The 27,989-nt window shown below is 37.6% G+C and overlaps 1 protein-coding gene across 1 annotated transcript; it reads right to left on the bottom strand.

Moving 5' to 3' along the window:
• Positions 1 to 2,887: 2,887 nt before the first annotated feature.
• RNF13 (ring finger protein 13) lies at positions 2,888 to 26,766 on the bottom strand (the record flags this gene model as incomplete). The annotated part of the gene is made up of 6 exons (XM_009702143.1): positions 2,888 to 4,179; positions 5,959 to 6,039; positions 18,505 to 18,598; positions 23,247 to 23,352; positions 24,768 to 24,858; positions 26,679 to 26,766. Coding segments are annotated over 6 exons (825 nt in total), but the record flags the coding sequence as incomplete, so codon positions are not given.
• Between the last annotated feature and the right edge of the window lie 1,223 nt (positions 26,767 to 27,989).

Consider the following 27,989-nt stretch of genomic DNA (forward strand, 5'->3'; position numbering starts at 1 on the left):
CTAAAATCACCCGCCCTACCCTCTCCTCGTCCGTTTTTATTATTTTTCCCTTCCTTTGTAGCATCTGTCCTTACTCAAGGCTTGGGTAAAAGAACTGAACTGACATTGGAACAGACCTGACATTGTTTCAAAAAATAACAAGGAGAAAGGAGTAGGAAAAACATCCAAACTAAGAACAATACAGAGATGATGCAGAATTGCTTCAAAGGGTGGCTATCTTTTAAGGGTAGTTCTCAAGTTGTTCAGTCTCTCTTCAAACTCAGGAACATAATTCACTATTGACTGAATTGCTTCACTTTCTGAAGGTTTACTTCTATCCCCAATTACTTACGCCTCTTAGATGGCATGGCACACACTGGAAGATGATGAAGGCTGCATTTCTGTGCAGAGTATCAGGGCTTTACCAGTTTTTAATGCTGACTTCCAGGCCATTCTAATCAGTCCCTTACTTCATCTGAAATACATTCACAAAGTTAGTTGTCAGGGTGCTTATTTTCTGCACCACAATAATTCACAGATAGATTTAATTATACCGGCCATTATTAGCCTTTCAGAGGGTCTTACTTCTATATTGAACATGTTATTTAGAATTGTTAGAATTCCATAGAAGCATCTAACTATTCTGAACTGCTGACAGCACTGCATTTTTAGACATGATCCAATTTTTAATATTCATTATATTATTTTGCATGCAGGTACCAATTATTCCTCTTTGAACAAACACTGACCCTGGAACTCTCCCAACATTGTGTGCTGTCGAGGCGGGCTGAAGAGAGTTGTTTGTTTTGCTATTTAAATCTTCTCTATTCTTTGATTACTGACCTATCAAGAAAAACACTTGTCAGACCCATCACTTTCTTCCAGTATTTTTTTACCGGATTCGCTTCGCCCCCCCCCACCCACCCCCGGCTTACCTTCCCCTTTCAGGACAAGTTTTAATTCCTGTCCTCTTTTGGCTCCTTTTTCAAGTTGTATGTTCTCATTATGCAATGAAAGGTTTGGTGCAAGCTTGTTTCGTAAGGAGCTATTTATACTGGTCATACCAATAATATTTTGTGATAACTGCCAATGATACCTATGCTGTTTTACGCAGAGAGAGGATATGCTTCAGAGGTCCCATGAAAGACTTTTAACTTCAGACACATTACAACTGCTTGCTAGAATAAATTTTTTTCAACTAGACAATCAAGTATGAACCTCTTTAAAGCACCAACATCCTATTCTCGAAGATAACTAGGGATTTAAGTTAGATCAACAGACTTCACATAAGCAAAAACCCCTGGGAGCCAGCTGTTCATGGCGTACTGTGAGGAAACAGTGCTCCTTCACGTGGATGATGTAGTAGGCCATAGCCCAAAGAAAAATCCGTATTTATCTCTTCCTGTGGGTTTGGACAGGCCGTACGTTTTGACACAGAAGATTTATCCAGCAAGTTTTCATGAAATATGCAACTTCTACTTAGAAATGCTAAGAGATACTTCACCTTCTGAAGTATTTCTAATAATAAAGTGCCATTCCTTCTTTAATTTTCCTCTTCATTCTCACTGGCAATGGCAACTGACAACTAAACTCTCTCTGTGGCCCAAGGGAGGTATGGCAGGGGGAGTATCACTACCATGTTTACTACCAAGGCCTGCTGAAATAAAATTTGCATTAATATCATCAGGAAATCTAGAAAATGGAACATTTAAAAAAGTACAGTATATTTGGGATGGAAACAGAATATCCTTTGCTGCCTGCATTTTCTCTGTATAGCACGGAGAATGGCAGGTGAGAAACTGCTAAAAAGAGCGTAATTTTACTTTTTGTCATTGCAGCAAATACTACAACCAGAGATACATATAGCATATGTTATAAAGTTTGCTTCAGTTCATGATTCTGGATCTCTTCAGGTTTTGGGGTGCCTGAAATACAATTATGAACAAACACATGCACTCATAACATATGAGCAGTAGGAACCTATTTTAAGAAACATCTTTCAGCTTAGTAAGTTTTCAGAAACCAGTTTTCACATTTGGACTTGACTAGACATATGTAAGCTGAAGCGGAATTTTACACTCTGAAAATGTAATAATACGTTGTTTGTCTTTAACCCCACGGATTGCTGGTGGCAGTGGTATGAAGATGAATCATTCTTTCATTATTATCCTTTACCGTGCCTCATTCTGCAAAATAAGCTTTCTCTGCTCTTAGCCAGTCCCAGAGAACAGATTTCCATCGCCAGGCTGAAGCAAGGAGGGTGTAGCTGCACCGTGCATTAGGTCAGCAATAACAAATGGGAACACCTCACCTGTAATCACCTCAGTCCAGGATTTCCAGAGCCCAGGCTCACAGACTTCACCTCTGAAGGTGCTGGCAGGTGAGCAGGAACTATTAACCACACCCTGGGTCTTCCTTCCCTCTCCCCCACACAGATCACATGTACCGACCCAGACTGAGTCAAACTTCTCCTCAAACTACAAGTGAACAAAAATAAATGTTTTCTACGTAACGTAGTCCTCCTGCATACAGTACCGATCGGTACAACACTCTGTACTGTGATACACAGCACAATGTAGGTTAATGTTTACTAAGGGATCTTAACAGTTGCACGTTCTGGATCTTTAAAAAAAAGACTTCAACCTTAGTGATAAATGTGGAAGAGTACACAATGAATGTAAGTAATGCAAAAGTTCAATAAATCCCTTTTGATACTTAAAGTGGAAAACATGTTTATTAACATTCTTTCAAGCTTTCCTTATTCAAGGCCATATAAAAAAAATCTCCGCATTTTGAGTATGTTTTTTTACATATGTTTTTTACTTTCTACATAGTTACAGCGGTATTATATATCATTTACTTTTTTCATGATACACTGGTAAGTACTGAGTTCTGTTAAACAGTTATAAGCACTTGTTTTCAAATCAGGTATTTGAAAAGAACAATTTTTTTATATACATAGTTTAGCAGACTAATGCAGCATAAAATGCTCTTTAGTAAGAGGTATATGAGTTGAGGATCAATAGAATACTTACCTAAAATTATTTTTCTATGTGGAACAAAACCTCTGTTTTGGTCGCACCCCTGCCCAACTCCCACATCATCACTGGAAATCAGACTACATTGTAGTAGCAAGTAGGTATAAGTAATGTGCTTATGGTGGATCTTACCTTGTGAACTGCTCAAAACTAAATGTATATTCTAAGTTTCCTCATCCTAGGATTCGCTCAATAGAACTGCTTAAACTCAGCTACTGTGGCAAACTCCAAAGGATTATTTGGAATCACTGCTGCTTCGAGATAAAAGTGGAATTTCTTCTGCTTTGTTCTGATATACCAGCACATAGAATATTGGTCTGTTCTACACTTTTCTTTCAGTAGTGGTGACAGTTTTTAGAAAAACTCTACAAACATGCAAATACATTTTTTGTTGGGCTTAAGGGGTAACACATACCATACATGTAATAAATATTGCTATCGGTATGACCCGGTTGTAGCTACAAAATGGAAAAAACTTACTTCCAGATAAATCCCATTTCAACAAGATACATTTAGAGTCTGTGTGATATTTCTATTTATATAAACTATTAACATTATTCATTAACATCGTGAAGTCCAGTTAAACTTTTCATTTTGAGAAGACAGAACGTGTGACTGATACCTGAATCAAAAATAAATCTATCAGTAATGATCTAACAATAGTACCACTACATGAACTGCTGCTCCTATTGAAGAAACCAAATGGATTACAGATTAAAATATACTCCCTACATAAAGGTTTGTAAAGTATAGCCTTAAGAACTCTTTTGTTCATACACTATTCATCATTAGTAGTCTCAAACAGTATTTGCCACTCTGTACTCGCTTTCGTCATTGGGCTGTAGTTGAACCACTACACTTTCTTCATTTATTCCATTTTCTGCATCACTGCTATCAATATTGTCATTGTCATCTTCCTCATATTCTGAGGACTCGGTCATGTTCTGATGGGAATGAGATTCTGACAAAGCCCCAAATGACTGAGTACTAACTGAGGCTAATGGTCTAAGCAAAGGAGTATTTTCAGATACTTCGTTCTCTTCTTGACTACTGTCTGTTTCAGAGTCAGAGTCCCCCTGAGAAGGGACCACTTTCTGTTTACATACGGGACATGTTTTTTTTGTTTTTGTCAGCCAGGGGTCCACGCACTTGCAGTGATACGCTGTTAGAAAACAAAATACAAGTACATCATTATCTAAGTGAAAAGGACAAGGAAGCCTGCTAAATTGTATTTATGTTTAGTAACACAGGAGAATGTTAGAATTCAACTCATATAGAGAATTTTAGTCACAAGTTTGCTGGCATGTAGACTGTCTATCCTTATGTACAAAACGTCTAATACATTAGGATCTTGGCCATATGGATATATGTAATACATACCCATTTCCTCTACGGAATGAATCTGAGAGCAGTCCTGCAAATAGGCCATGTTTGACAAAATAAACTTGAAAAGTTTCTTGAGGAATTATACCCACCTTGCAGCAGACATGCCCACCATTATTATCCTCATGACGCCTCTAACCTCCACCAAGATGTATTGAAGCATCTTGTTATTAAATAAAATTACCGCATGATTTTGCGGATTTTAAATCAGGTCTACAGTTGGCACTGCAACTATACTGGCCTTGTTTAAAAAAAAGTGTTTGAAAGTGTCTTACTTATGGTGTTAAAAACCTAGCTGTGCTTATTAACAGAGACTTCTGTCTGGCAAAGAGCTAAATATTTACAAAGGCAAGCATGTCGTGTTTAGTACCTGTTCAAGAACATTAGTAGCATGTTCTCCACGAGAACTGACAGTGGTGGTTTTGGATTTTTATTTTTCTAATTTGCCAGCAATCTTTGATATTGGTGATCAGGTTTAGTTAACTTTGCAGTCCCCAGCTGGGACAGATGCTATGGACCTGTTCTTCCGAGAACTCTTTCTTTGTCATCATGTTTTGAAATTGTTTTTTATGATAGACTGAGCTTTGTAGATCCTCAGTCATCTGCTGTGTTGACTGTGGATGTAAGGCTGTAACACCAGTTATCTCTTTTTTTGAATCTCTGAGTGATGTGGTTGGTATTTGCTGCTGCAGTGCCTGATGATCAGAGCAGGAATTTAATGAGAAAAAGCTGCGTAAAACTACACCCAGCTAAAATGGCTGTAATATAGTTAATGGACTGGCATGTAAAGAGAGGGTCTCAAGCTAGGAAGGACGAATCCCATCTTTCTCGATAGATTTTACAGAGCTTTTATTAAAAAAAAAATAAATTTAAATTTAGAGATGCTCTTGGGCCCAGGCCTCTTCCAGATTTCTACATATAAGCTCTTAAAATGCTTCTTGTACTTGCACGCAGCTAAGAGCAGTCTTGTCTTGTGGGTAGATAGATACATGACTACCAGAGATACCTTTTGCAGTGGGCTGTATTTGAGAAAGACTGTTCAGACAGTGCCCAGCTTGTCACAGTGAAAATATTCCACTAATTTTTCCACTGACAACACTGACTTCCAAGTGCAGTCAAGGCAGTGGTCTATATGGCTTCAGGCTGTGGGACAGACTATATCCCTTCATCCATAACTCCATGTCACTAATAGCTGAATTACGTTTTACGGTTTGTCTTGGAGAAAGTGAGAGCTTTTTTTTTTTTTTCAATGTAAAAAAATAGTTCTGGAACATGTTTCCCTATTAAATATAGAGATATTCAGAGGACAGTGTCAAGCCCAGATTTTCTTTCATGTGTACGTCCAAAGAAAAATGCTAGGTGGGAATGCTAGCCTTTTTTGCTTTCATAAAGAGAAAGAAAAGTTTACTCTTTTCCCAATTTGTATATACACTCCTGCATATTAGCAAAAACTAAATTTTTATAAATCAATCAATAAACATCTTCACTGTGGTTTTAGACATGGTGTTTTAGAGAGCTGTTTTAACACAAATACCAAACCTAAAATACAGCTGCTTACCATGAGAACATGGAAGGATTCTGAGCTTGTCTCCATCCTCATATTCATCCAGACAAATGGCACATACATCGTATTCATCTCCTACAGCACATAATTGAGAATCAGTTTAACTTTAAAAGATTTGCAACAGACCTTTTCAAACACATGCCTACATGTTCTCTTGGCGAGTTTCACAGGCTGAAGAAAGTATGACTCTTCCCTGCCCATGCAAGGGGCAGGTTCTTTGAAGCCATATAGTTGACTGCTGTATTTCTCTCCTTGTTAGGACTATAGCTCATTCACTCCCTTCAGGTTAATACAAATGTTTTAAACTGTGTGAAGTGCTCTCTCTATAATACTCTATCATTCTTATTAAAAGATAAAATGATTTAAAATACAGGATTCACTTTACTATACAGGTATCAATAAGTTACTGAGAAAACTTAGGCAGAAAAACAACAACAAAGACAACTGAGTAAAAAAGCAGAATAATCAAGGAGGATAGTCTAGTCACAGGAGAAAGTTTAGATTATTTTGTAATTCAAACCTCACAAATAAGATATACATTACTGACAGTATTGACATTATGTACACTGTTGTGATACATTATATGACCAAAATATAAACACTTTTTAGAAGTCAATTTATTCCTGTTTCAGTTTTATCAAGGGCTTTACAACACAATCCTTTCATCAACCCAAATGGTTCTTACACCAAACATCCCCCCGTCGTCCTTCTTCCCCCAGCTGTATGTGCTGAGCATGACGCCATACGGTATGGGATATCCCTGGGGTCACTGGGGTCAGCTGTCCCGGCTGTGTCCCCTCCCAACTCCTTGTGCCCCCCCGAGCCTCCTCACTGGTGGGGTGGGGTGGGGTGAGGAGCAGGACAGCCCGTGATGCTGTGTAAGCCCTGCTCAGCAGTAACTAACACAGCCCTCTGTTACCAACCCTGTTGTCAGCACAAATCCAACACACAGCCCCATACCAGCTGCTGCGAAAAAAATTTAACTCTATCCCAACCAAAATCAGCACAGTCCTTTTCCCAGATGAAGTTACTGCAAAGTTGTAAAATATCACAATTTTTGATGTCAACTTTCTCCTCGTATCCTGTGTATCCTTGAATATTTCTATTGAATATTTAGATAGACTACTTGTCCTGTCACTGGACATCACTGGGAAGAGTTTGGCTCCATTTTTTTGCACCCTCCCTTCAGGTACTCATACACATTGGAGAGATCCCCCCAAGCTTTCTCTTCTCCAGGCTGAACAGTCCCAGCTCTCTCAGCCTTTCCTCACAGGAGAGATGCTCCAGTCCCCTCATCATCTTCGTGGCCTCTCACTGGACTCTCTCCAGTAGCTTCATGTCTTTCCTGTACTGAAGCCCAGAAGCGGACACAGTACTCCACACGTGGCCTGACCAGTGCTGACCTTATTCCATCTTTTTTTCCTTAGCTTCAGAAACTTAAGTCCAACAGCCTTTAGCCTTACCAACATCTGGTACAACTGCTGGAGCTAGAAAATTTCAGGAAATTCAGCAGCACTTATTCCAGAAATGTGTACACTCATGGTGTGTGTGCATGTGTGTTTCTCAAGATAGCTGAAGGCACTTGCTCTTTACCCTAATTCTTCAAAGGTGGCATGATATCCTGAATAACAACATTTCTTGCAGATCTTAGTTTCATACAAATCTAATGCTTTTCACAGTTATACAGCAGGTCTTTTTGTTAGCAAAGGGGTGGAGACACTGGTGAAGAGAACAGCCCAGACATGTTGGCAAAAGACGAAACAGTAGAAAGCAGAACAAAGCAGTGAGAGAACAAATACAAATCCACGGTATGTTTCTTAAATTTAAACCACCTCCCTTAACACATACGGGTTCAAAGACATCTCCCTCTCTGGGCAAGGACAAAGCCTTGAATCTTTTCATGTCTTCCTCGCCCCTCTGAATGCAGGATTCTCTTCTGTGAAGTACATACAAGCTCAGCAGAAGGGGAGGAGAATGCCCTTTCCAGAGTGGCCGATAACATAAATTAGGGCACTTAATGAATGATAAGCTATGTAAATAAAGAGAAAACATGATCAAATACAGCATGGCCATAGTAAAGGTATACAATGCCTTTGCACAAGAAATATGGCACATCTTATCTATGTGGACTTTGGTGTTTCCTTCAGTAAAGTTCTATGTGTGAAACGGCTGCCCCTAGTCAGTAAGATTAGTGAGGATTAGTAGAGCGAGCTGAATAAATGGCAGTTGCTACTGGTGGTGATGGAAGAAGTTCATTAGGCTGGAGGAGAGTTATTGGTATTGTCTTTTTACAAAATTGCTTTGGAATAATATTGATACAAAAACAAGGAGCGTATCAACTATACATATATGAGACAATTAAGTAGGCATCATCAACAGGCTAACTGGGATAGCACAGAAAAAAAATCTGCAAATCTGGAATAATGGTACACGAATGAAAGTCATTACTGTAACATGCAAGTGCATCCATTTACGAATTATGTCCTTGGGAATTTTTAGCTGAGATTTCATCAGTTATAAACAATTGAGAAGAAACAGAGCATACTGGTTGATCACTACAGTGTTCCTAATGTGATACAACTGGGAAAAACAAAAATGCAACAGTAGGAAGCATCAAGAGTAACACGGCCACCCATACCCTCAAAAGATTAATTCAAACAGAAAGAAAAAGAGAGTATTATGATCACATAACAGAGACACAATCATGTAAGAAAAATAAAAAAAATAGCCTGACAATTTTAATCTAACAATCTGAAGGCTGAAAGGGGCTTCAGCTTTCTCTGTAAACACCACAGAGGAGAAATACCATGGACAGAGAAGAGAGAGAAGCCAGCGGCAGGGAAAGAAAAAAGGAGCTATCATCTGACCAGGAATCATTAAGTTGGAAGTGAAAAGAAAACTTGACTGTTGGAGCAGTGATATTCTGAACTAGCCTTTCAGGATCATCAGAAGGTAATAATGGCAAAGGGCCAAACCACCCCCTTTCCTCAAACCTACTTTTAGGTCAAGGCTTTAGATAGGTGACACAGGAAGTTCTTAAGAGAATAGGATCCGGAAGGCGATGGAAATGGACATCTTAATCCTAGAAGACAATGAAGGGAACTGAACCTGGATCCCCCAATTCTTGTCCAAGACTGACAATTACTAGGCTATATTATTAAAGGTGAGTAGAGCCAAGTACACCCTTTAAAATAAAGAGGTAGCGACATTTCGTTATATGTCTTGTGAATACTTACCTGATCAAGCCCTGAGAGGGACTTAAGAGGCGAAAAGGTCCCTGTCACTGTTTGGATCCCTTGCTTTGACATGAGCTGGGCTCAGTATCTGCTCAGCTCTGTCAAAGCTGGAAAAGTTCTGGCCATGCACACAAAGCCACTGTATCTGCAAAAGTTCGTGAACTCCTCTTTCATACACCTCTTGCAACTTAGACACATCCGGTGCCGCTACTCGCTATTTCCAGATGGTACTTCTCCTATTATGCCATTAGTAATTTATTTAGACAACTGAACCTCACTCTCTTAACACTGTCCAGTACTGCACCATCTCTTCAAAAGCAGCTGCTTACGAGGGCTGCCCACTCTCCTGATCATGAAGCGTTCTTTAGATGCCCAAACTACAGTGTACCAGAAAAAAGTTAGTCTGGCCCAGCCCCTCTCTCCCCCTGTTAAGTCCTCCCTGTCACATGGCTAGATGCACATGTGCCAGCAGACAGAACTGCAAGTTTTCCCATCACTTGACTAACACATTTGGTTGAGGGACTGGATAGTTACAGGGTCAAATGATCCAATGCATATTTGTACATCCTATCATAAGGGCAGTCATCTGCTCAACATGTGGTGCTAGGGTGTCTGCATCCTGGTTATACACCGTGTCCTAAGGAAACACACCAACAATAGTGCCCCAGGAAAAAAAGATTATATGGTCCTCCTTTCTCAAAGTATGGACACCCCAGATACAGCCTGCAATATCCTGGGGGTGGTCCCAAAGAACTACATGGCACACTGCATATTTTGGCTAAGTATTCATAATAGCAGTCCTAGCCCACTAAGTCTGCCTGTTCCCAACCTGCATAGTCTTCACAGCTGCTTCTTAATCTCCCAGTGCTCAGCAGTTTATATTTTCACCATCTTCAGGGCTACCTAAGATCCTGGGGGTTACCACACAGTAGACAAGTTAGGGAAGTAAGGAGATGTAGATCCCATCAGAAAGGGTATGTGCAGAGAAGGTTCACTCTCTCATATACCAAAATACAGATGAGAAAAGGCATACAGGAAGGCAGGGACCCCTGTAAGAGAAATGAGGCCTCTGATCTTGCCACTGCAAGGTAAAAGAAAGAAGGGTTGAGATGGTGTATCTTGTTCCCAGTGCCCCTCAGGGCAGCTTTCCCCATCTCCTTCCAATCTCTTCCAGTTCCTTCCAAATTCCACCCAACCTGAGCCCCATTCATCCCACAAGTGTTACCTCACAACTCAATCCTCTACTCCCATTCCTCTCAGTGTCACCTCAATCCTCTCCCAGTAAACTTCTATCAAGTCTTTTCTGGACTATCTGCTGCACTAAAACTTTGTTGCTGCACATCGCTCTGAGGTTTGAAATTGGTCTCCAATGTCAGATTTAAATTCACAAGACTGACATGTGCTAGGGCTAACAGCCACAACAAGAACCTCTCACATACTTAGTTCACCTTTCAACACACACATATCACACGCAGTAATCTGTCACAACACTGTTTAGCACAAATGTAGGTTGGTTTTTTTTTCCACAGCAATTCCCATGTTAGTTCCCAAAGCACTGTCCAGATTACATACATGAGATCAACCGGGGACAAATCCGACGCACAGTTCACGCTCCAGGCTTGTTCAAAAGAGTTGATATAATACACAAGTTGTCAAAGTGTTGTTTTGGGAACAAAGTGGAAATAACGGGGCAGATATCGATAATGTGCAGGTACAGTAGGTCCACGTTTGGGTCATGAGCTTACCCTACATTATCAAGAAGGCTGCAAATGAATGAAGCAGGCAGATTTTGCATTACTCAGAAGAGGTGTCCTTTTAATGCAAAAGTCCAAATAGGAGCAGAGCGTTTACTGTAAGGAAACTACATGGCAAGAGAGAATTTCTGGAAACTCAGTTCAGCATTTGTTTTCATACCACGCTGCTAAACCCAACACTTTTCTACAGATGGCAAAATTAGCTACATTAGGTGTTCAGTGTCAGTTTTCAAAGAAAAACTTTCATATGCATAACTTTCATATTCAAAGAAAAGTTTTCATATGCAACTCGGCATGGTTGTTCTGTATCTGTTTAGTACATGTAAGGAGACTAAGTACATCGCAGTAGGAAAATTAAGACCTGTGCACCAGCAACGAAGGAACTGAGCTTTCCAAGGAAACTGCAGAAAGCCAACAAAAATAACACCAGTGAGTCATCAGTGAGGTAGAGGCACAAAAGATGAATGGTTATCGCCAGCCCAAATTTCGAGTATTACAATAAACTCAATTTTCGGGGAAAGAGAATCAGCAAAATGAAGTTGTTCGGTGACAGAAGAGAGGCAAAGATGTACTATTTTTCTGTTTATGTGTTCAGAGTAAGATCATCAATAAATAAAGCACAAATGTTAAAAATTCAAAACTTAAAGTTCTAAAAAGCAACTTGACCAGGATTTTTCATAACTGTGTAACACTACACTTCACTGAGAAAAATAAACTTTCTTTGCAAATGAAAAAAAAATCTCAAGCATTTTTAATTCCAAAATGCAGAAAACTGTCAGTCAAATAAATGCAGTGTAATAGCTTTTCCCACTTAGTCTGTAAACAATCTTTAACTCACATGACTAGTATTAATCATGTCTGAACACTTTCTCATTTAAAAAAATCATAAACTAACTGAAGATTTATGGTAGTAGCCTAATATCATTCATATAGAAATAACTGTAGCTTCAGCTTTTAAATAAGGACACAGTTTATATTCCACATTACCAGAATAGAAGGCAAGTACTCCTCTGCCTTGATTCAAGATTTTTGCAAGCCTTCTTTTTCAGATGTTAGCAAAAGTGAGCTAAGAACTGAGCCAGCTCATTAACAATAAGGCTGTTTGATTTATCTGAATTTGTGTTTAGCTGCATTATTAGCAGGTGCCTTTTCCATCATTCCAATGTCGAAACACCATTGACTGATGTAAAAAAAAAAAAAATCAAAATCATACAGGATTAATTTTTGTAGTTCAGAGAATTATTTTACTATAGAATCTCATATTGTTGTGCACACAATTCTCTGAAATCTATAGCAACTAACATTCCGTAGACTTAAAAATTCTCAGTATAAAGCATATTCATGGAAATAGTTCTATTTTGAGCTTTCCTAAAAGTGCTGTCAATTTTTTTAAAGATACATACAACACCTGGTGGAGTTTATCTAGAATCTCTCTTTTACAGGGTGGAAAATATGGAATAGGATCTTACGCAGGATCATGACGGTCATGTGTTCCTGTTTTGCTAAATTTTATTTTTTTTTTTTTTTTAAGGACTTCAATATTTCAAAAATACTATAACACAAAATTGAAACTTGGCATCTATTAGAGATGAAAATAGAAGGAAGATACAGCATGTGAAGGGCTATCCATTATGGTACTAGGTATATATTTGGAATGCGGTAAGGGAAGCCTATGTGGATATAATTCTTTCCTTGCCTCATTCATAAAGCTTGCTCTTGCACTCCCTGTGCAACCTAAACTCCCCAAATAAGCAAAGGAACACAAAATGAGCCCTCTCATTTTACCAAAATACTGGTTATACTTGATTTCTCATATTTTATGATGGCCATGACAGAATTTCTACTGAATCTATCTTTTGCCTGTGCCTAACACTTCCACTTTAAAAGAAAACAGAACAAAACCTTCTAACCTTCCTCCCTTCCAAAGGTATAAACACAACAAAATATTCTAAATAGTACTCAATTATATAGCAGATATGAAACCAAGGCACATAAGACACCCTTAGAAGGTGAGTTCTTCACATTATTAAAAGGATTTCTCTATTTGTGGGTGTAAGATAGATGCTAAAAACTATTCACGCCTACGTAATAATAGGCTGATCTCTAATGCAGTAAGGTCTTGTGTTACCTACTACCTGACTTCTGCATTATTATAGATCACACTAAATAAACCAGTCAGCAGTATGGGTACAATTAACAAAGACACGGCAAATTGTTTAAATTACAGGTTTGTTAAAGCTAGTGGTTTGACAGGGAAAAAAAGAAGGGAGGCAAGACTGAAGAGGTAAGAGAAAGAGCACATCTGCAATGTGCTTCACTATCAGCAAAGGTAATTTATGGAGATTAGTACATATGTATGAATTACATTGCTTTCATTACAATTTTTTTAAACCAGAAAGGCAATAAAAGGCAGATTAATGCAAAAAAGAACCCCAACAGTACTGATAGAGCATTGCAACATTAAGTATTCAATTTCTGCAAGAGCACTGCAAAGTAGTAAATATTCTCAATCCTACTCCATACTGACGGAAAAGAAAGTGGACAGAGATTATAATTATTTATCTTGGCATGCAGTAAATCAGAGCAGAAGTTGCAACTCAGGACCTCCTAGTTCATAGTTCTATTCTCCAAATAACAGAAATCCATGATGAAAACCAAATTCTCCTGTTTCCCCAGAAGATAAATTCCAAGGGCCTCTGTGGTGGTACAGAAAGTCCGTGAAATGTGGTTCATGTTATTTTTGTTAATATATATTATTCAACATAAAGGCAAAGCTGATGACTGTCACTGGAAAATAACACTGTTGTAATCTGGCATTTCGGAAAATAAGCACAGCGGACATGAGACTTATAAACACAGTTTTCCTGATAGTTACTATACAACAACAGGAGAAGATAAAGGGGAAGCAGGAGAGAGAAAAAAGCCTCATGGGCACGTAGGAAAAGTCAGCGAGATTAAATGGAGTCCATCACTGCCAGACCTATATCACTGAAGTACGAGTTTTCATCTAATGTAACACAGTGAAGTATTTCAGCTACAGGTTCTTTAAAAAATTATTTCCTCTTTTGCTACAACATTCCTTCTCTCTGTTGTTTCTGTAAGTCAAACCATGTTTATGGATCATTTATAATCAGCACATTATTATCATGTTCAACACAGAAATGAATGTTAACCAACAGTCAGTAGTGTCAAGGGCATCATATCTCAGAGGAAAAAAAAAAACACAAAATCAAATAATACAGCTGTCTTTCCCCGCACCCCAGTAGTCATTCAACATGTATAAGAAAGTCCTGAAAAATGATTGCACACTGTTCTTTACTAGGCTTATCTCACTAAGGCATCCCCTGGCAAATGAACAACAGCACATTCAGAAAAAAAATAACGCAGTGGTAAAGCATCACATCCATTTCCAGGCCAGGTAAACACAGACAAAGTTTTCTCAATAAGGCCAATGCTAAAGTTCTCAAACTTGGAGGCCACAGATCGACCCGACAGCATACTGGCTAACCACAACAAGGACATTTCTCTGACTTGTCAAGGCCACGTATTCCAGCCAACCTTACCCAACTTCACAGTCCTGTCTTTCATTGCACAGTAATTTGCAATAAACCCTCAGCCCAACTGCTTCACCTGCACCCACTGGATCCATCAACTGCAGTCCATCTACTGCATCTCTCCAACAGGTCATCACACAAATTAATTAACGCTATTACCCAGATTCTTGCCCTCATCATGGCTTGGGAAAGGGAGGCAAGCCCATGCAGCAGAAAGGCCAGCCCTCGGTGCCGAGACCTGTTCGATTTGTCTGTGCACCCTGGAGCCTCCTTGATTAGTCTTCAAGTTTGCTTCACCTCCATGACTACATGCCCCCCAAAGAACAGAAGATTTAATTTTTTAAAGGGACACTTTGCAGACCTCTTTTTCTCAAATACCTGTTACTGTATTTTAGAAGCTGGCTCAGAACTACCAAAAACTGGGAAAAAAGGGAAGCATGGAAATGGCTGCAAAATAAAGTATCTTGCTTAAATAAACTGTGTATGAAAAGTTTTTAGTAAACAAAACTATCTTCTAACTAACTACTTGGTACATATAAATTAAAAAAATCAATGTATTTTCAGAAACAGAGTTACCCATCCAGATATATGTGTACCTGTGAACAATGAAAAATGCAAAAATAAAACTGCCAGTAAGATGCCCACACATTTCTTTCTTTTGCAGCATTCTAACTTCACTAAATTTACAGTATTTTCTTTTCTACATAAGTGAGAGGTTACACTGCAATTTCATTGCGGTTAAGATCTAAAAATCTTTTCAGTCTTGGCCTAGATTCCATTTTAGTGTAAAGTTAAGCTAGCTTTAGAATAATACTCTCTATATATTAGTATTTTATATGTAATATATATAATATTATATATCTCAGTATTATCTATATTATATATAGTAGAATTTATTTTCAGAAATGTATTAGCTATTATTCTGAAGCTATTATTCTTCAGAATATTCAGATTTGCTAATGATCAAATTACAAGCACATTAAATGGATTTGTCTTTTTTGCTGCGTTCAGTTTTTTTATAAAGACATCATACAAAAGATATCAACTCCCACTGACTTTTGTATGACCAAAATGTAATCCATTTTGTAAGGAACCATAAAACAACAACTGCCCCAAAACTCTTTCAGTGTAGAAAACAGCTTCTGATATAGCGTACCTTGCATTCTGTGGAATTACTCAAAGGTGAGGCTTGTTGATGAGGACTTTGCAAAGATGGTCAATGCCACATCTTTTGTTACTGCACTCTTACTACAGAAACGCTAAGTGCCCGATTTAAAGCCTACTGAAATTAATAAAGAATTCCCATGTGTTACAGTTGTATTTGACGCAAATCCTACTTAGAGACGATTCACGTATCTTCTGTGTTAACAACTCTTTAGGTATGTCAGAGTGAAATCACCCCTACAGAACCACCACCTTCATTATATCATTGTTTGCCTATCAGCCTATTAAATTCTAGAAATCCACTAAAGCCAGCTTTCCCTTAAAAACCCTTTTACAGTGCAGTGAAACCATTTATTAGGCAGTGATCCACGATACAAAAAGCAGTGCAAGAAAGAGAAGAACCAGTATCTACGGTGTCTTAGCTTCAGTATTTGACTAACATTTCAACCTGTTTCAATACAAATAGATTTTTAAGAATATGCTGGAGATAAAAGAAAATCCAGTATTCCTCAAAAGAAGGATTATGGGCCATAGGAGTTACTTTCACCTATCTTTTGAAAGCAAAAAGTAAGATTGTTTGGATAGATCGTCAAGACGACTGAAGTGAATGGATTTCACAATAATGACTCGAGAAACCCTATCTTTCACAAAGAAGCAGGAAGCAATATATTATTACTGTAATTGCCAAAGGTAACATACTACAAGTACTGGGTTAAATTTTGTCCTTTTAGTAAGAAAAGTAGTGTAAGGGATTAATTTCTTAGCAGTAGAACCAAAGTGATCGTTCACTTAAGGAAACTCAAATCCTAGCTGAAAAAATAAGGTTTTTGTTCTGTTTTTCATAAGCCACTGAATGCAGTGGATGGCTGGATATTTACAGCCAGGTGTATTTTACAATGACTGACTGAGGTCCAAACAATTCATGTTGTGTAAGATCCAGCAACAGCAAAGAGGAAGGAGAATGAGGAAAACAGCAAGAAGATATTTTCACACACTGGCTACTTAGTTATGTAATTCTGAGATAGCTATTACAGATGCACACACTTAACTGAAAAAGACATTAACTTTCTTGAAGCAACATTTTCCTTGCAAATTTATCTTTAAAGTACAACATTATTTACTTTGTATTTTTATTCTAATTAGTCTTCATAGGAAATCAATAAGAGGAAGCAAAATTAATATTAGCTTTATTGGCCAAAGATAATTTTTTAGAGTTAACTTTAAATCCATAATGATAGGTCATTATAGCAAGGTTCAGTCAACTCTGCAGAGGAAAATTTTTTTTTTTTTTTTTTTTTACTTTTTTTCCCCCCCCCTATGAGGCTGACTAACATTTCATAAATACCACATCCACTCAATTTGAACATCTGCTTTACACAAAGTTAGAGCAATGACATTAATAACACAGGCTGGCTTTATCAAGGGCAAAGAACAGCAAGTGGTTCTATCCTTGAATCCAGGCATATCCCGTAACATGGTCTTTGTGCCTCGGCAAATACACTGTCTATTGACACGTGTTATATAGTAATCAATCATTTCAATTAAGTACTTTTTCCACCTTTTCTTCTCATATCTTGCAATAGCTTGTATGAATGAACAATCAGATGGTAAAACGGTAACACATTTAAAAAACAAAATTGAGAAGCAGCAGATTTTTTTCTACTTATAAGGAGCAGGCTACAACAGAGAAGGACTTAAGGCAGCTTTTCTATTTCATTGAATGAAGTAATAGCTTTATTTGTCATCTGGTCATTAGATCTTGCGTAAAATTAATCACTACAAAGAATCACAACAGCAAGTATTTTGGCATTAAATTTGAATCACTCTTCCCTTACAGAAGTATTGTGACTGAATGAAAGGACCACTCCTCTGGAAAAGCAGATAAATTACACCCACAAGATAGTTTTGTTTTTATAGTCTCTACAATGTTAGGCAACTTATGTGCCACTAGTATTTACCAGTTTCCAGATAAACAATCATAGAATTATAGGATAGTTTGGGTTGGAAGGGACCTTTAAAGGCCATCTAGTCCAACCCCCCCTGCAATAAGTAGGGACATCTTCAACTCGATCAGGTTGCTCAGAGCCACGTCCAGCCTGGCCTTGAACATTTCCAGGGATGAGGCATCGACCACCTCACTGGGCAACCTGTGCCACTGTTTCACCATCCTCACTGTAAAAAATGTCTTCCTTTTATCTCGTCTGAATCTATCCTCTTTTAGTTTAAAACCATTACCCTTGTCCTATTGCAACAAGCCCTACTAAAAAGTCTGTCCCCATCTTTCTTATAAGTCCCTTTTAAATATTGCAAGGCCTCCTCAGAGCCTTCTCTTCTCCAGGCTGAACAACCCCAACTCTCTCAAGCCTGTCCTCACAGAAGAGGTGCTCCAGCCCTCAGATCATTTTTGTGGGCTCCTCGGGACCTGCTCCAGCAGGTCCATGCCTTTTTTGTACTGAGGACTGCAGAGCTGGACGCAGTACTCCAGGTGGAAGTTCCAAATCATGGAAATACTGCATCACAGTGACTGACTGCAGTGATGATTGTTAATGAGTGCGCAACAAGAAGTTCTGTGGAATTTCTGTACTGATTTTGTGGTATATTAAGCAACATTTTAATTCTCAGCCACATGGTGTCTGCTCTGCTTCCATTAAAGAAATGTTAGGACTCCTCTATTTCAGTGACAGCAGGGTCAAGTCAAACTTTTTGCATGCTTTCACGACAAACTCTACTATCCATTCCAAGTGTACTCAAAATTATCTCCAAAACTACAAACCCTCAATTTTTGGTGTTAAAAACAATGGGACCTAGTTAGAGAAAGTACGATCCACTTGCCTTTCTTAAATTTATGTACAGGAAGTTTCTTAAGCTGATCCTTCCTAAGTCGGTTCCTTCTTGCTCTGTGTCTGTCTTGCACAAATTTTGTGATCTGGAAACAGACATAAGACAACATGAACAGTAAGTTAAAACAATAAAAGAACAATAAAAGCTTTGATTTATGAGTCTTTGCAAAAGAGCTCAAACTGAATCACCTCTTCCCCTTGCCTGGACTCAAGGATGAAGCCAAAGAAGCCTAAAGGATGTTCTTGATGACCAGTTCTTGAAACTGAAAATATACAAGCTTTTTTTGGAAAGGAAAGAGGCGGAAAAAAAAAATCATGTCCATACTACATAAAATAATGGCCATTGCTGCCATCCCCTACCAAGGCCCATGTATAGTGGGATGGCACATTTCAGAGCAAAACACAATTCATTAAGTTTGACTGGTTTTGCTTACAGTTATAGATTATTACAGCTCTTTTAGAAGATTGTTCTCATGTTCTTCAGAACTGTTTTCATAGTATCTAGATGCAGTTTGGGGAGGAGTAAAGGGGTATAGTTACCTGCTGTCTTCAACTATGTTAAAGATTCTGTTTCCACTTTCTTAATAGTCCCTAATGCTATTTCTGTTCAGTTTCTAATTCTAGCATCGGTGATATGACATTTTCTCAAATATGACAAACAAAAAAATGGCCTTAACCAAAGTATACACACTAACAAAGTCTTTCGAAATTGCAGAGGTGCTCTACACCTCTCTATGCTGTGGATAAGGTAAATGCCAAGACAGTATTAATATTATAAACAGCATTAATCTCTTTCATTTTAGGAATCCCTGGAAGGCACCAATATACTTCACAACAGATTTTATTTTTTTTTTTAAGTATGACTGTATGTACATTATGAACAAATACTATTAGGACCATTTGAAACTGTAACTGGTTTGGGCAAAATAAAATTTAATTATCCTTCTGCATCACACCTGGTTTCACTTTTTAAGCATAGTCCGATCTAAACTGTTCATTCAGACTCTTTTTATCCCAGCTAAACAATGGGCTGCATGCATAAACTGCAGTTTTTCTGCTCTAATTCAGATACTTAGTAACAATCAGAGAGTCTCACATCCATTTCGTAGTTAAAAACAAGATTTCCTGAAAGAAGCAGGGCTGAAACCACAAATGAATGAGGACCAAATGCAACCTGGAACCTCCCTGGGATCAAGTTCACCGCACCAATTAATTCTCCGGTGCTTTAACCGATCAAGATCTCTCTGTTAAGGCCTCTCTACACTCAAGGGAATGAACAACTCCTCATTTACTGTCATTGGCAAACTTACTTAGCGTACACTCAACTCCTGTGTCCAGGTCACCAATAGAAACATTGACAAGAACTGGCCATGAAGCTGAACCCTGATGAACACCACTAATGCCTGGCTGCCAGCTAGATGCTACCACATTTACTACAACTCTTTGAGCCTAGTCCTTCAGCCACCTGTTCAGCCATCGTACTGTGTATCTGTCTAGCTTTATGGTGGACGTTTTGTCCAGAAGGATACTGTAAAAGACAGTATCAAAAGCTTTGCTAAAAAAAACCTCCAAAACCAAACAACCCCAAAGAAGCACAACCCCACACATCCACCGCCCACTAGGTGAGTAACATTGCTACAAAAGGATATTAAGTTAGTAAGGACTGACTTTCCCTTCATGAACCCATGTTAGCTTTGACCAATGACCGTATTGTCTTTCAAGTGTTTTCCAATAACTCCCAGAATAATTTTCTCCATAATTTTACCAGGCAATGAAATGAGACTGACATGCCTATAATTACCTGTGTCTGCCGTTTTCATTTTCTTGAAAACAGGGCAAACAATGTTTCCTAGGCTGTAGTCAACCAGGACCTCTCCAATTTCCCAAGATTGCTGACAAATAACTGAGAGAGGTCTCACAATAACATCAGCCAACTCTTCCAGTACCCAGTGTACCAGTACATTGTGGAGCAGAGTGAAAGCCCTCACCAGCACACCATCCTTCAAACATTGTCGTGCTGCTCCATAGCTTATCACTAGTCAGCCTGCTGTTACCCTGTTCCCTCTTCAAACCTGTACTACACTCTGGAAAACACTTTCAAATACTTCTCCCCTTTTTTTCTCTCTCTGTTTAACATGAGCTGCGTAGATGGATTTTGGCATTTCCAACATCACACAACCTCTTTTCAAAACCCTCCAAACATCTGTCCCAAGTACATAGTAGAGGCAACCCTGACTTGCAGACATATAAGATAATTTTCTCCTGGTTCCTGTCTGGTTTTCCTCTACAACATGATTCTAAGACATTGAAAGAACCATTCATTTTAGTACTGACTACCTACTGACACTAAAAGAAGAGAAATTCAGGTCTCTCAAAGCTGTTGCTTTTACAACTGGGACATATTTGGAAGAATACATTCTTAATCATAGTTTACAGAACTGCCTTTTTTTACATTTCCTCACAGTGCATAAGCAAGGAAATTGGAGATGAGTTTAAATGCCTGAAATTTTCCTCTCCAATGTTTACTTCCCCTTCTTATAGCTAATCCTACCTAGCATCAGTTTGGTCCTTTTGGATTTTACAGATGATTCTTCCCTAAATATTTTATTTGGAAGGTGCAACTCTCAAATTCACACATTAGGTAAAAAAATTTTTTTATTCAGAGTATCAGCATGCTGATACAAAAAGATCCACCTCTTAAAAGGTAACTTTAAAAGAATCAGTATCTATGAAAGATGGCATATTTAGATGGGATATAATGAAGAAAGTTTTTATGATGCAGGTGGTGAGACACTGGAACAGGTTGCCCAGTGAAGTTGTGGATGCCTTATCACTGGAAGTGTTCAAGGTCAGGTTGTACGGGCTTTCAGCAACTTGATCTACTGAAAGATGTCCCTGCTGATGGCGGCAGGGGTGCACAAGATGATTTTTAAAGGCCCCTTCTGATCCAAACCATTCTGTGATTCTATGGCTTCTGCTTCGAGGACTCACTTATACCCTAAAGACAAACACTTTACAAATTTGTTTCGCTCACTCCTATAACATTTGTAATGCCACTTCTGATGCAGGTATCTGCTGGTTTCATAGTGAGGGAAACACCTGCAATTCTAAGGAGAGGGGGCTTTTCAGTGGGGTTAGCCTTGTGTTTCTTACGTAACTTTAGTTCCTTGCTAAAGTGATTGGTGGAAATTAGTGTCATTTAGTTCATTTCTTGACCTGAAAATGACAGCACTGAAGTCCATAAGGAATTTCTGCAACTAGCTTAACATCATCTAAAAACTCAAGCAGCTTAACTGGTGAAAAACTCTGAAGCAAAATATGAAGCAATATCTTGAGAGTAAAAACCATCTCTTATTTCTGAATTTCCACGGTGGTGGTCATGATAAAAGTCAAGCTCACACTCCTCATGATTACAGTTTTCATATGTGCCCCTGCTTCATTAGTTATCTCTTCAATGGTAGCCTTCTAAATCGCTCTTTAAATAAGAAACACCCTAACTATTCTTATTGTCTTTCTCTTCATGCCCTAGTTAGTATCTTTCTGAAAAATTACAAATCAGTGCTTCACACCATATTTTGACAGAGTGCAAAGCCAGTACTTATGATTTTCAAAATGATACTACAGTTCCTTTCATGGCCTTCTTCATTCCATTTCTTAGATACCATACTTTGTTTGAATTTTCAACTTAGGTACACTATAAGCAGATTATTAGTGAAGCTCAAGTTGGAATACTGATGGTCTCAGAACAACAGATCCTCACAAAATACTATTCCTGGTGACTGCTCTCCTTTAGAAATACCATCTCTCCTTACCTCAAACTGCTGACCTTCAGGATACAATGATAAGGCTATATGTTCACCTAATTCACTGCGACAAAATCCTCTATTATCAAGGTTATCACCAGAAGGTCAGAGAAAGCACTGGCGAATTTTATATCATCTCCAGTGGTTCGCTTCTGCTTTGTTTTCAGAGAGATGCTGCAATTTCGATTGTGCCAAATGTGCCCAGGATGTCAATGAAATACATAACTTGCAATGCCAAACGCTAACACAGAAAGAAATATTTTGAGACAATTCATACAACAGTTGATGCATTACTTGACTTTTATCAAAAGGTAAAATAATAAATTGGTCAGAGACCAGCAGAGATTCCAAAAATGTGTGATCCTAAGCATTAAAAAATAATACATAGCGATGCTATTTTACCTTTTATAGGAGACGTGCTCAAATGAGAACCTCTATAGGTAATGTATATGCTGTAAGTTATATCCTATGTGCTGTAACAGGTTCTGAGCTTGCTGACTGATTACTATACGTGCAGTAAAAAACGGCGAGACCTGCACTGTGGAACATTGGGACTAACATTTATTAAGCAGTACAAGTTCGGTACAGTGGGACATACTGTCAGTGTACAAAAGCACAAGGACAGGTCATTCTTTATTGGGCGAAAAAGAAAGTGCTTGTGCAGTGGAAGGGTAGCAGTGAGGACAATTCCTTGTATGCGGTTATTTGCCAGGTAGAACATCCTAAGGGCTTCTGATATCCCTTTACCAAAATTCTGCACCTGTTTATTGTACTGAGAAAATAAAGGATTATAGGTAAGCATGGAACAGGTATGTACAGTACACAAAGCTTTCGCTGTTCCTTTACTGTATCCCTTAATTTAAATTCAGTAAGTGACAGTTCTATGATGACTTGTTTGAAAGAAAAAATGTTATTAAAAGAAGGAACTTACCATAAATATGACGATGAGAATAAGACAGATCCCTACAATTATTAGGAAAGGGATTAAGTAGTACTCCAAAGGAAGACTGAACTCTGGGATTAACACAACATGGCCACTGTGGGGGAGAAAAAGATAACACTTTCTAAATAGGTTAGAATTTAATGAACAATGAAATAAAGAATAAATGCAATTTAAAAAAAAAAAAACATTAAAAGAGTATCGCTGAACACACTAAAGGAACCTGTGCACAACAACACAGAAAATTCAGTTGATATTCACATAACGTAAAGTCAATTAAATAGAACGATAAAACAATGTTTCTTAGAACATTTCTGGAGTTCAAACTACTCACTGACTTCAATCATAAATAAATCTAAAGCAATGAGGAAAACAACCTCATAGTTGCTTTGACAGGAGAACGAACAACATATAACATGACTATCAAAAGACACAGTGAAATCATTCTTACTACAGCATTTTGGGTTATATGAAAGGTTTAGGTTCAAATCATGAAACATGGTGAAGTGCACACTTTGTCCTCTGGAGAGTCAATAAATTACAGTACACAAAGCAAAAGTCTTTCTAGAGAACCTGATATGGATGCTGGCAACCAGATATCTGAATACTAGTATTTATTGATACTTAAGGAAGTAAAATCCCATTATTATTATTATTCTGTTGGCACAAGCAGTCAGAAACACCTCAGAAGGGACAATGTATAAAAGTGTTAGTAGTTCTATAATGACTACTCAATACGGAGCCACACTTTACTTATCAAGTCATTTCATCAGCAAGTTGTCTACTTAAGAATGAAACAATCTAGTTGTTCTGATTAATTTAGTAAAAAGACAGAGAGATCTGAAGAAGCAAGAACATCAGACTAATAATAGGAAACACATCTCTTTCCATCCTATTCAAGGTATATATTTTAACCATCTTGTTCTCGCAATGCTTTTCTTGTTAACATTTTAAACTCAAAAGCAGAACAGAAGCAGTTGAAACCTGATCATGCTACCCATTAGAATCATCTTAAATGCATCCTGCAGATTCACCTAGCATAGGAAGTCATCTCTGACTTTTCCTAGAACTATTAATAAAGGATGAGTATTTTTTAGGGTGTTTGGGGGTTTTTTGTTTGTTTTTTTTGGTGGTGGTGGGTTTTTTTGTTAAGTCCAGCATCTGACTTCAGTGGGAACCAACATATGTTGTGAAAAGAACACACCCTTAGATATGAAATACACATACTCTCAAAAATATTTCTGTGATACCTAGATCATTAGCTAAACTCGTATGTTTAATGCTATATGAAAATGAAAGGAGTAACATTTGATAAATATATGGTAACCCTCTTGCAGAAAAGCAATTTATATTAATTTTTAAAATGCCTTCTGTCCATTGCTCTCAGGCACAAGGTTTCACCTGGAATACCTATAGCCTCTGTCATCACAACATCCTATTTTAAATCCATAAACATGAAAAAGAGGCAACGACTTAATGCAAAGAGTAACAGCTGCATGTGAAGTAACCTACCCCTTTTCATAAGTAAATTCTTCTTTAAGAGAATTAGCTGATGTCTCGCCAATAAAGACAGAAGGAATGTCAATCTTCTTTAAAATCTCAACTATATGAAAAAAAAGGCAAGAAAATAAAAATATTATTATGCAGACACTCTATGGGCACTCTTAAGACATAAGACTTGAACATTATGAGACTATCACAACATGAAGACATATTTTAAGCTAATAAAATACAGAATGATGTACACACATCCTATATCTTTACATCATAAGAGAAGTGTATTATTTTTCCTACCAAATTTCTAGGGACTTTACTGCAAGTACAAAAATCAAAATTCTTAATGGAATATTTAAAGGGAGCATAAATCCAAAATACTTTACAATATTGACAAAAAACCAGACATCATCACAGTAAGTTTAATCAGAACATCATTCTTACTCAGAGACTTGATAAAGTCCCACAGCTCCACTGATTTCCAGAATTTCTAGTGATTTTTGTGATTTGGTACTGTAAATTTTAATTAGTTTTTCTTCTCTCCTTTTCACTCTAAACATAAATGAACACACTGAAAACAGCTGTGGCTAGAAAAGTGCAAAAAGAAGAAAGAAGAGAACGAACAAATCCCACATCTTTATTTCAGTCTGAAGAAACTGGGTGGATCTGTCTCCCCCTTCTCTGCTTACTAGTGAAGGCAGTAGTAAGCTCAAAAGATGCAGCACAAATGAAAAACTATTGAAAGATAAATCCCATATTCTAGAAAACCTTCTCCTCAGCTTCACTTTATATTGAGTTGCACCTCTGACTTATGCTTCACGTTCAAGGGTCAAAGTATCTTGACTTTAGTCAAAATCAGGACAGTTAGGTTTCCCAAGGCAAAAGCGTACATGGCTTCATGTCACCTCACACTACCCAAGTCTGCATTTGTTGTGAACTTGTTCTACATTTTGATTTCTCAGCGAAACCTGAAAATAAGATTCACACGGGTCGGCAATTCATTAAAACCACTTTCACGTAGCCTTCTGGGCCACCCAGCTGCCATTTAGTTTGCTGAAAGTTCATTTCCTAGTTTACTCAACGGTGTTCCCACTTGGAAAGACTTTTTTGTTCTCATTTATGTTCTCGTTCCATATTGAGCAAGCTCAAAAACTGGATAAAATAAAGAAATGCCACAAAGAGTCATAACAGCACTACAGAAAAAACACACACCATAAAACAAAACCAACATTTTGCTAGATTACAAGATGTTCTGAACATATTCACTCCATCAAAGGTTAAAATCGCAACAGCTACCATCAGAATCAATCAGAAAATGGTGCACTGGTCTCTAAACATTCTTTTTCCAACTGAAAACCTGAAAATATGTACATGTATTCATATAAAATTAGAATCCATTTGTCCAAAGGAATAGAAAAAGGTACACAACAGTGCAACAACAAAATGGAACCACTAACAAATCCTAAAAACTTCTATTTCAAACTTTGATTTCCTTCCAAAAGAGCAGAGTTTTTTTACTTTTCCTATAATTCTACTTAATCAGCAACACATCAGCTATTTTCCACATCAGTCATATAAATCTATCTTATAAATTTAACCATTTAACCCAGAACAGCTGAACTAAAATTTAAAGGAAAAACAAAAGAAATACTCAGGAGAATGTAAAAATTTAATATCACAAATAACATACAAGTATACATATGTGTTCTTATATGAATATCTCTCATTTTAAAATGTTAAAAGGAGGAGGATTTCTGGTTGGGGTGTTGTTTTTTTTTTCTGGTGGTGGTGGTTTTGTTCTTTCGTTTTTTTTGTTTGTTTGTTGTAAGTCAGAGTTCATCATAATACTTTATACTGATTTTACTACTGTAGACTCTAGTGGGTGAAATGATTTTCAAACAGGAGAGAAGAAGTGATACCTGTACTTACTGTCGTTGGATCCCATGCTTATGAGGTCATCAGAATCAACATTGTGAACTATAGCCGCCTTGTACCCAGCTCTCTGTGCATTTAAAACCTGTAAACCATACAAATACTTATTAGAAAGACTACTGCTTCAAAATACAGTAACCTGTCTGTTCTCTGTAAGACAAGGTACACTTTCACGAAGTCCCAAATACTAGCACAACATCATTTACACTTATAAAACAACTGTCACCTTTCAAAATAAAATCCTATAATTATTCTTACACTCATGGGATTACGTTATTTTTCCAGAAAAATCATTTAATATTGGCTACAGACAGACAGTTTTTACATATATTAAAAACAGGATTAAAAACTTTCTATGGGTAGATAAAAATAGTATTTAATCATAACTGAAAATAAAAGCACTAATTTACTTTGGTAAACCAGAAATTACCACTTGATAGCTCATGAAGTCACATGAGTGGCATCTTTTCTGTGCCTTTAGAAATGTGGAAATATCTTACTTGACAGCCCAGGTATCAGAAGCTTTCTCATGGAAAAGTACAAAATTATAAATATGGATACAAAACTATAAACACATTGTGTACCAGTTACATTTCTAATATATATTGGCTTTTTTGTCAATACAAGCAAAACCTAAGGTCCCTCTAAATGGCATTTGCTGCAGTGACTATCACTAATGTAAACATAAGTCACAACTATTCATCTTAGATATTGCTTCTAAGGCATCCACAACAGTATAAAAACTCATCATAAGATGCAAAAAGCACTACAGAACCTTGAGGAACATTTGGGTTTCATCCTGTATTCAACTCCTGTTTAAAACTACATAATAAGCTTGGCTATAGCAAGATAGGCTTGCTCTGAATTGAGCTAGTATGGGACATGGTGGTAGGCTTTTATTTCCACTTAGATGCATGTATTTATTTAAGGAGACTGTAATGCAAATACATATTTATGTAATGGGCAAACAAACAACCATTAAGCACATCAGAACAAAAGGTCACAGCTTTTAATACCTCTGAAACTGGAAAATAGTTGCAGCATTCGGATATTATGGCATCAGAACAGCTTTATTGATCAGTCAACAAATACCAAGCACAGTACCACCCTTACGAACAAACATACACACAAACAAATCTTATAGAACCCTGTCCTACACCAATTCACCAAGAAATCACCACCATCTCTCTTTTGCAGCAGACTATCATCACCAGATCTGAAAAACCAGGGGAAAATTCTGGTGCTTTTTTTCAAGACCTCTACCCTCAAAGTTAGGAGAGAGGAAAATATATATATAAATATATATTC

This window comes from Cariama cristata, unplaced genomic scaffold (assembly GCF_000690535.1).
Source record: "Cariama cristata isolate BGI_N322 unplaced genomic scaffold, ASM69053v1 scaffold22416, whole genome shotgun sequence".
Taxonomy (NCBI): Eukaryota; Metazoa; Chordata; class Aves; order Cariamiformes; family Cariamidae; genus Cariama; species Cariama cristata.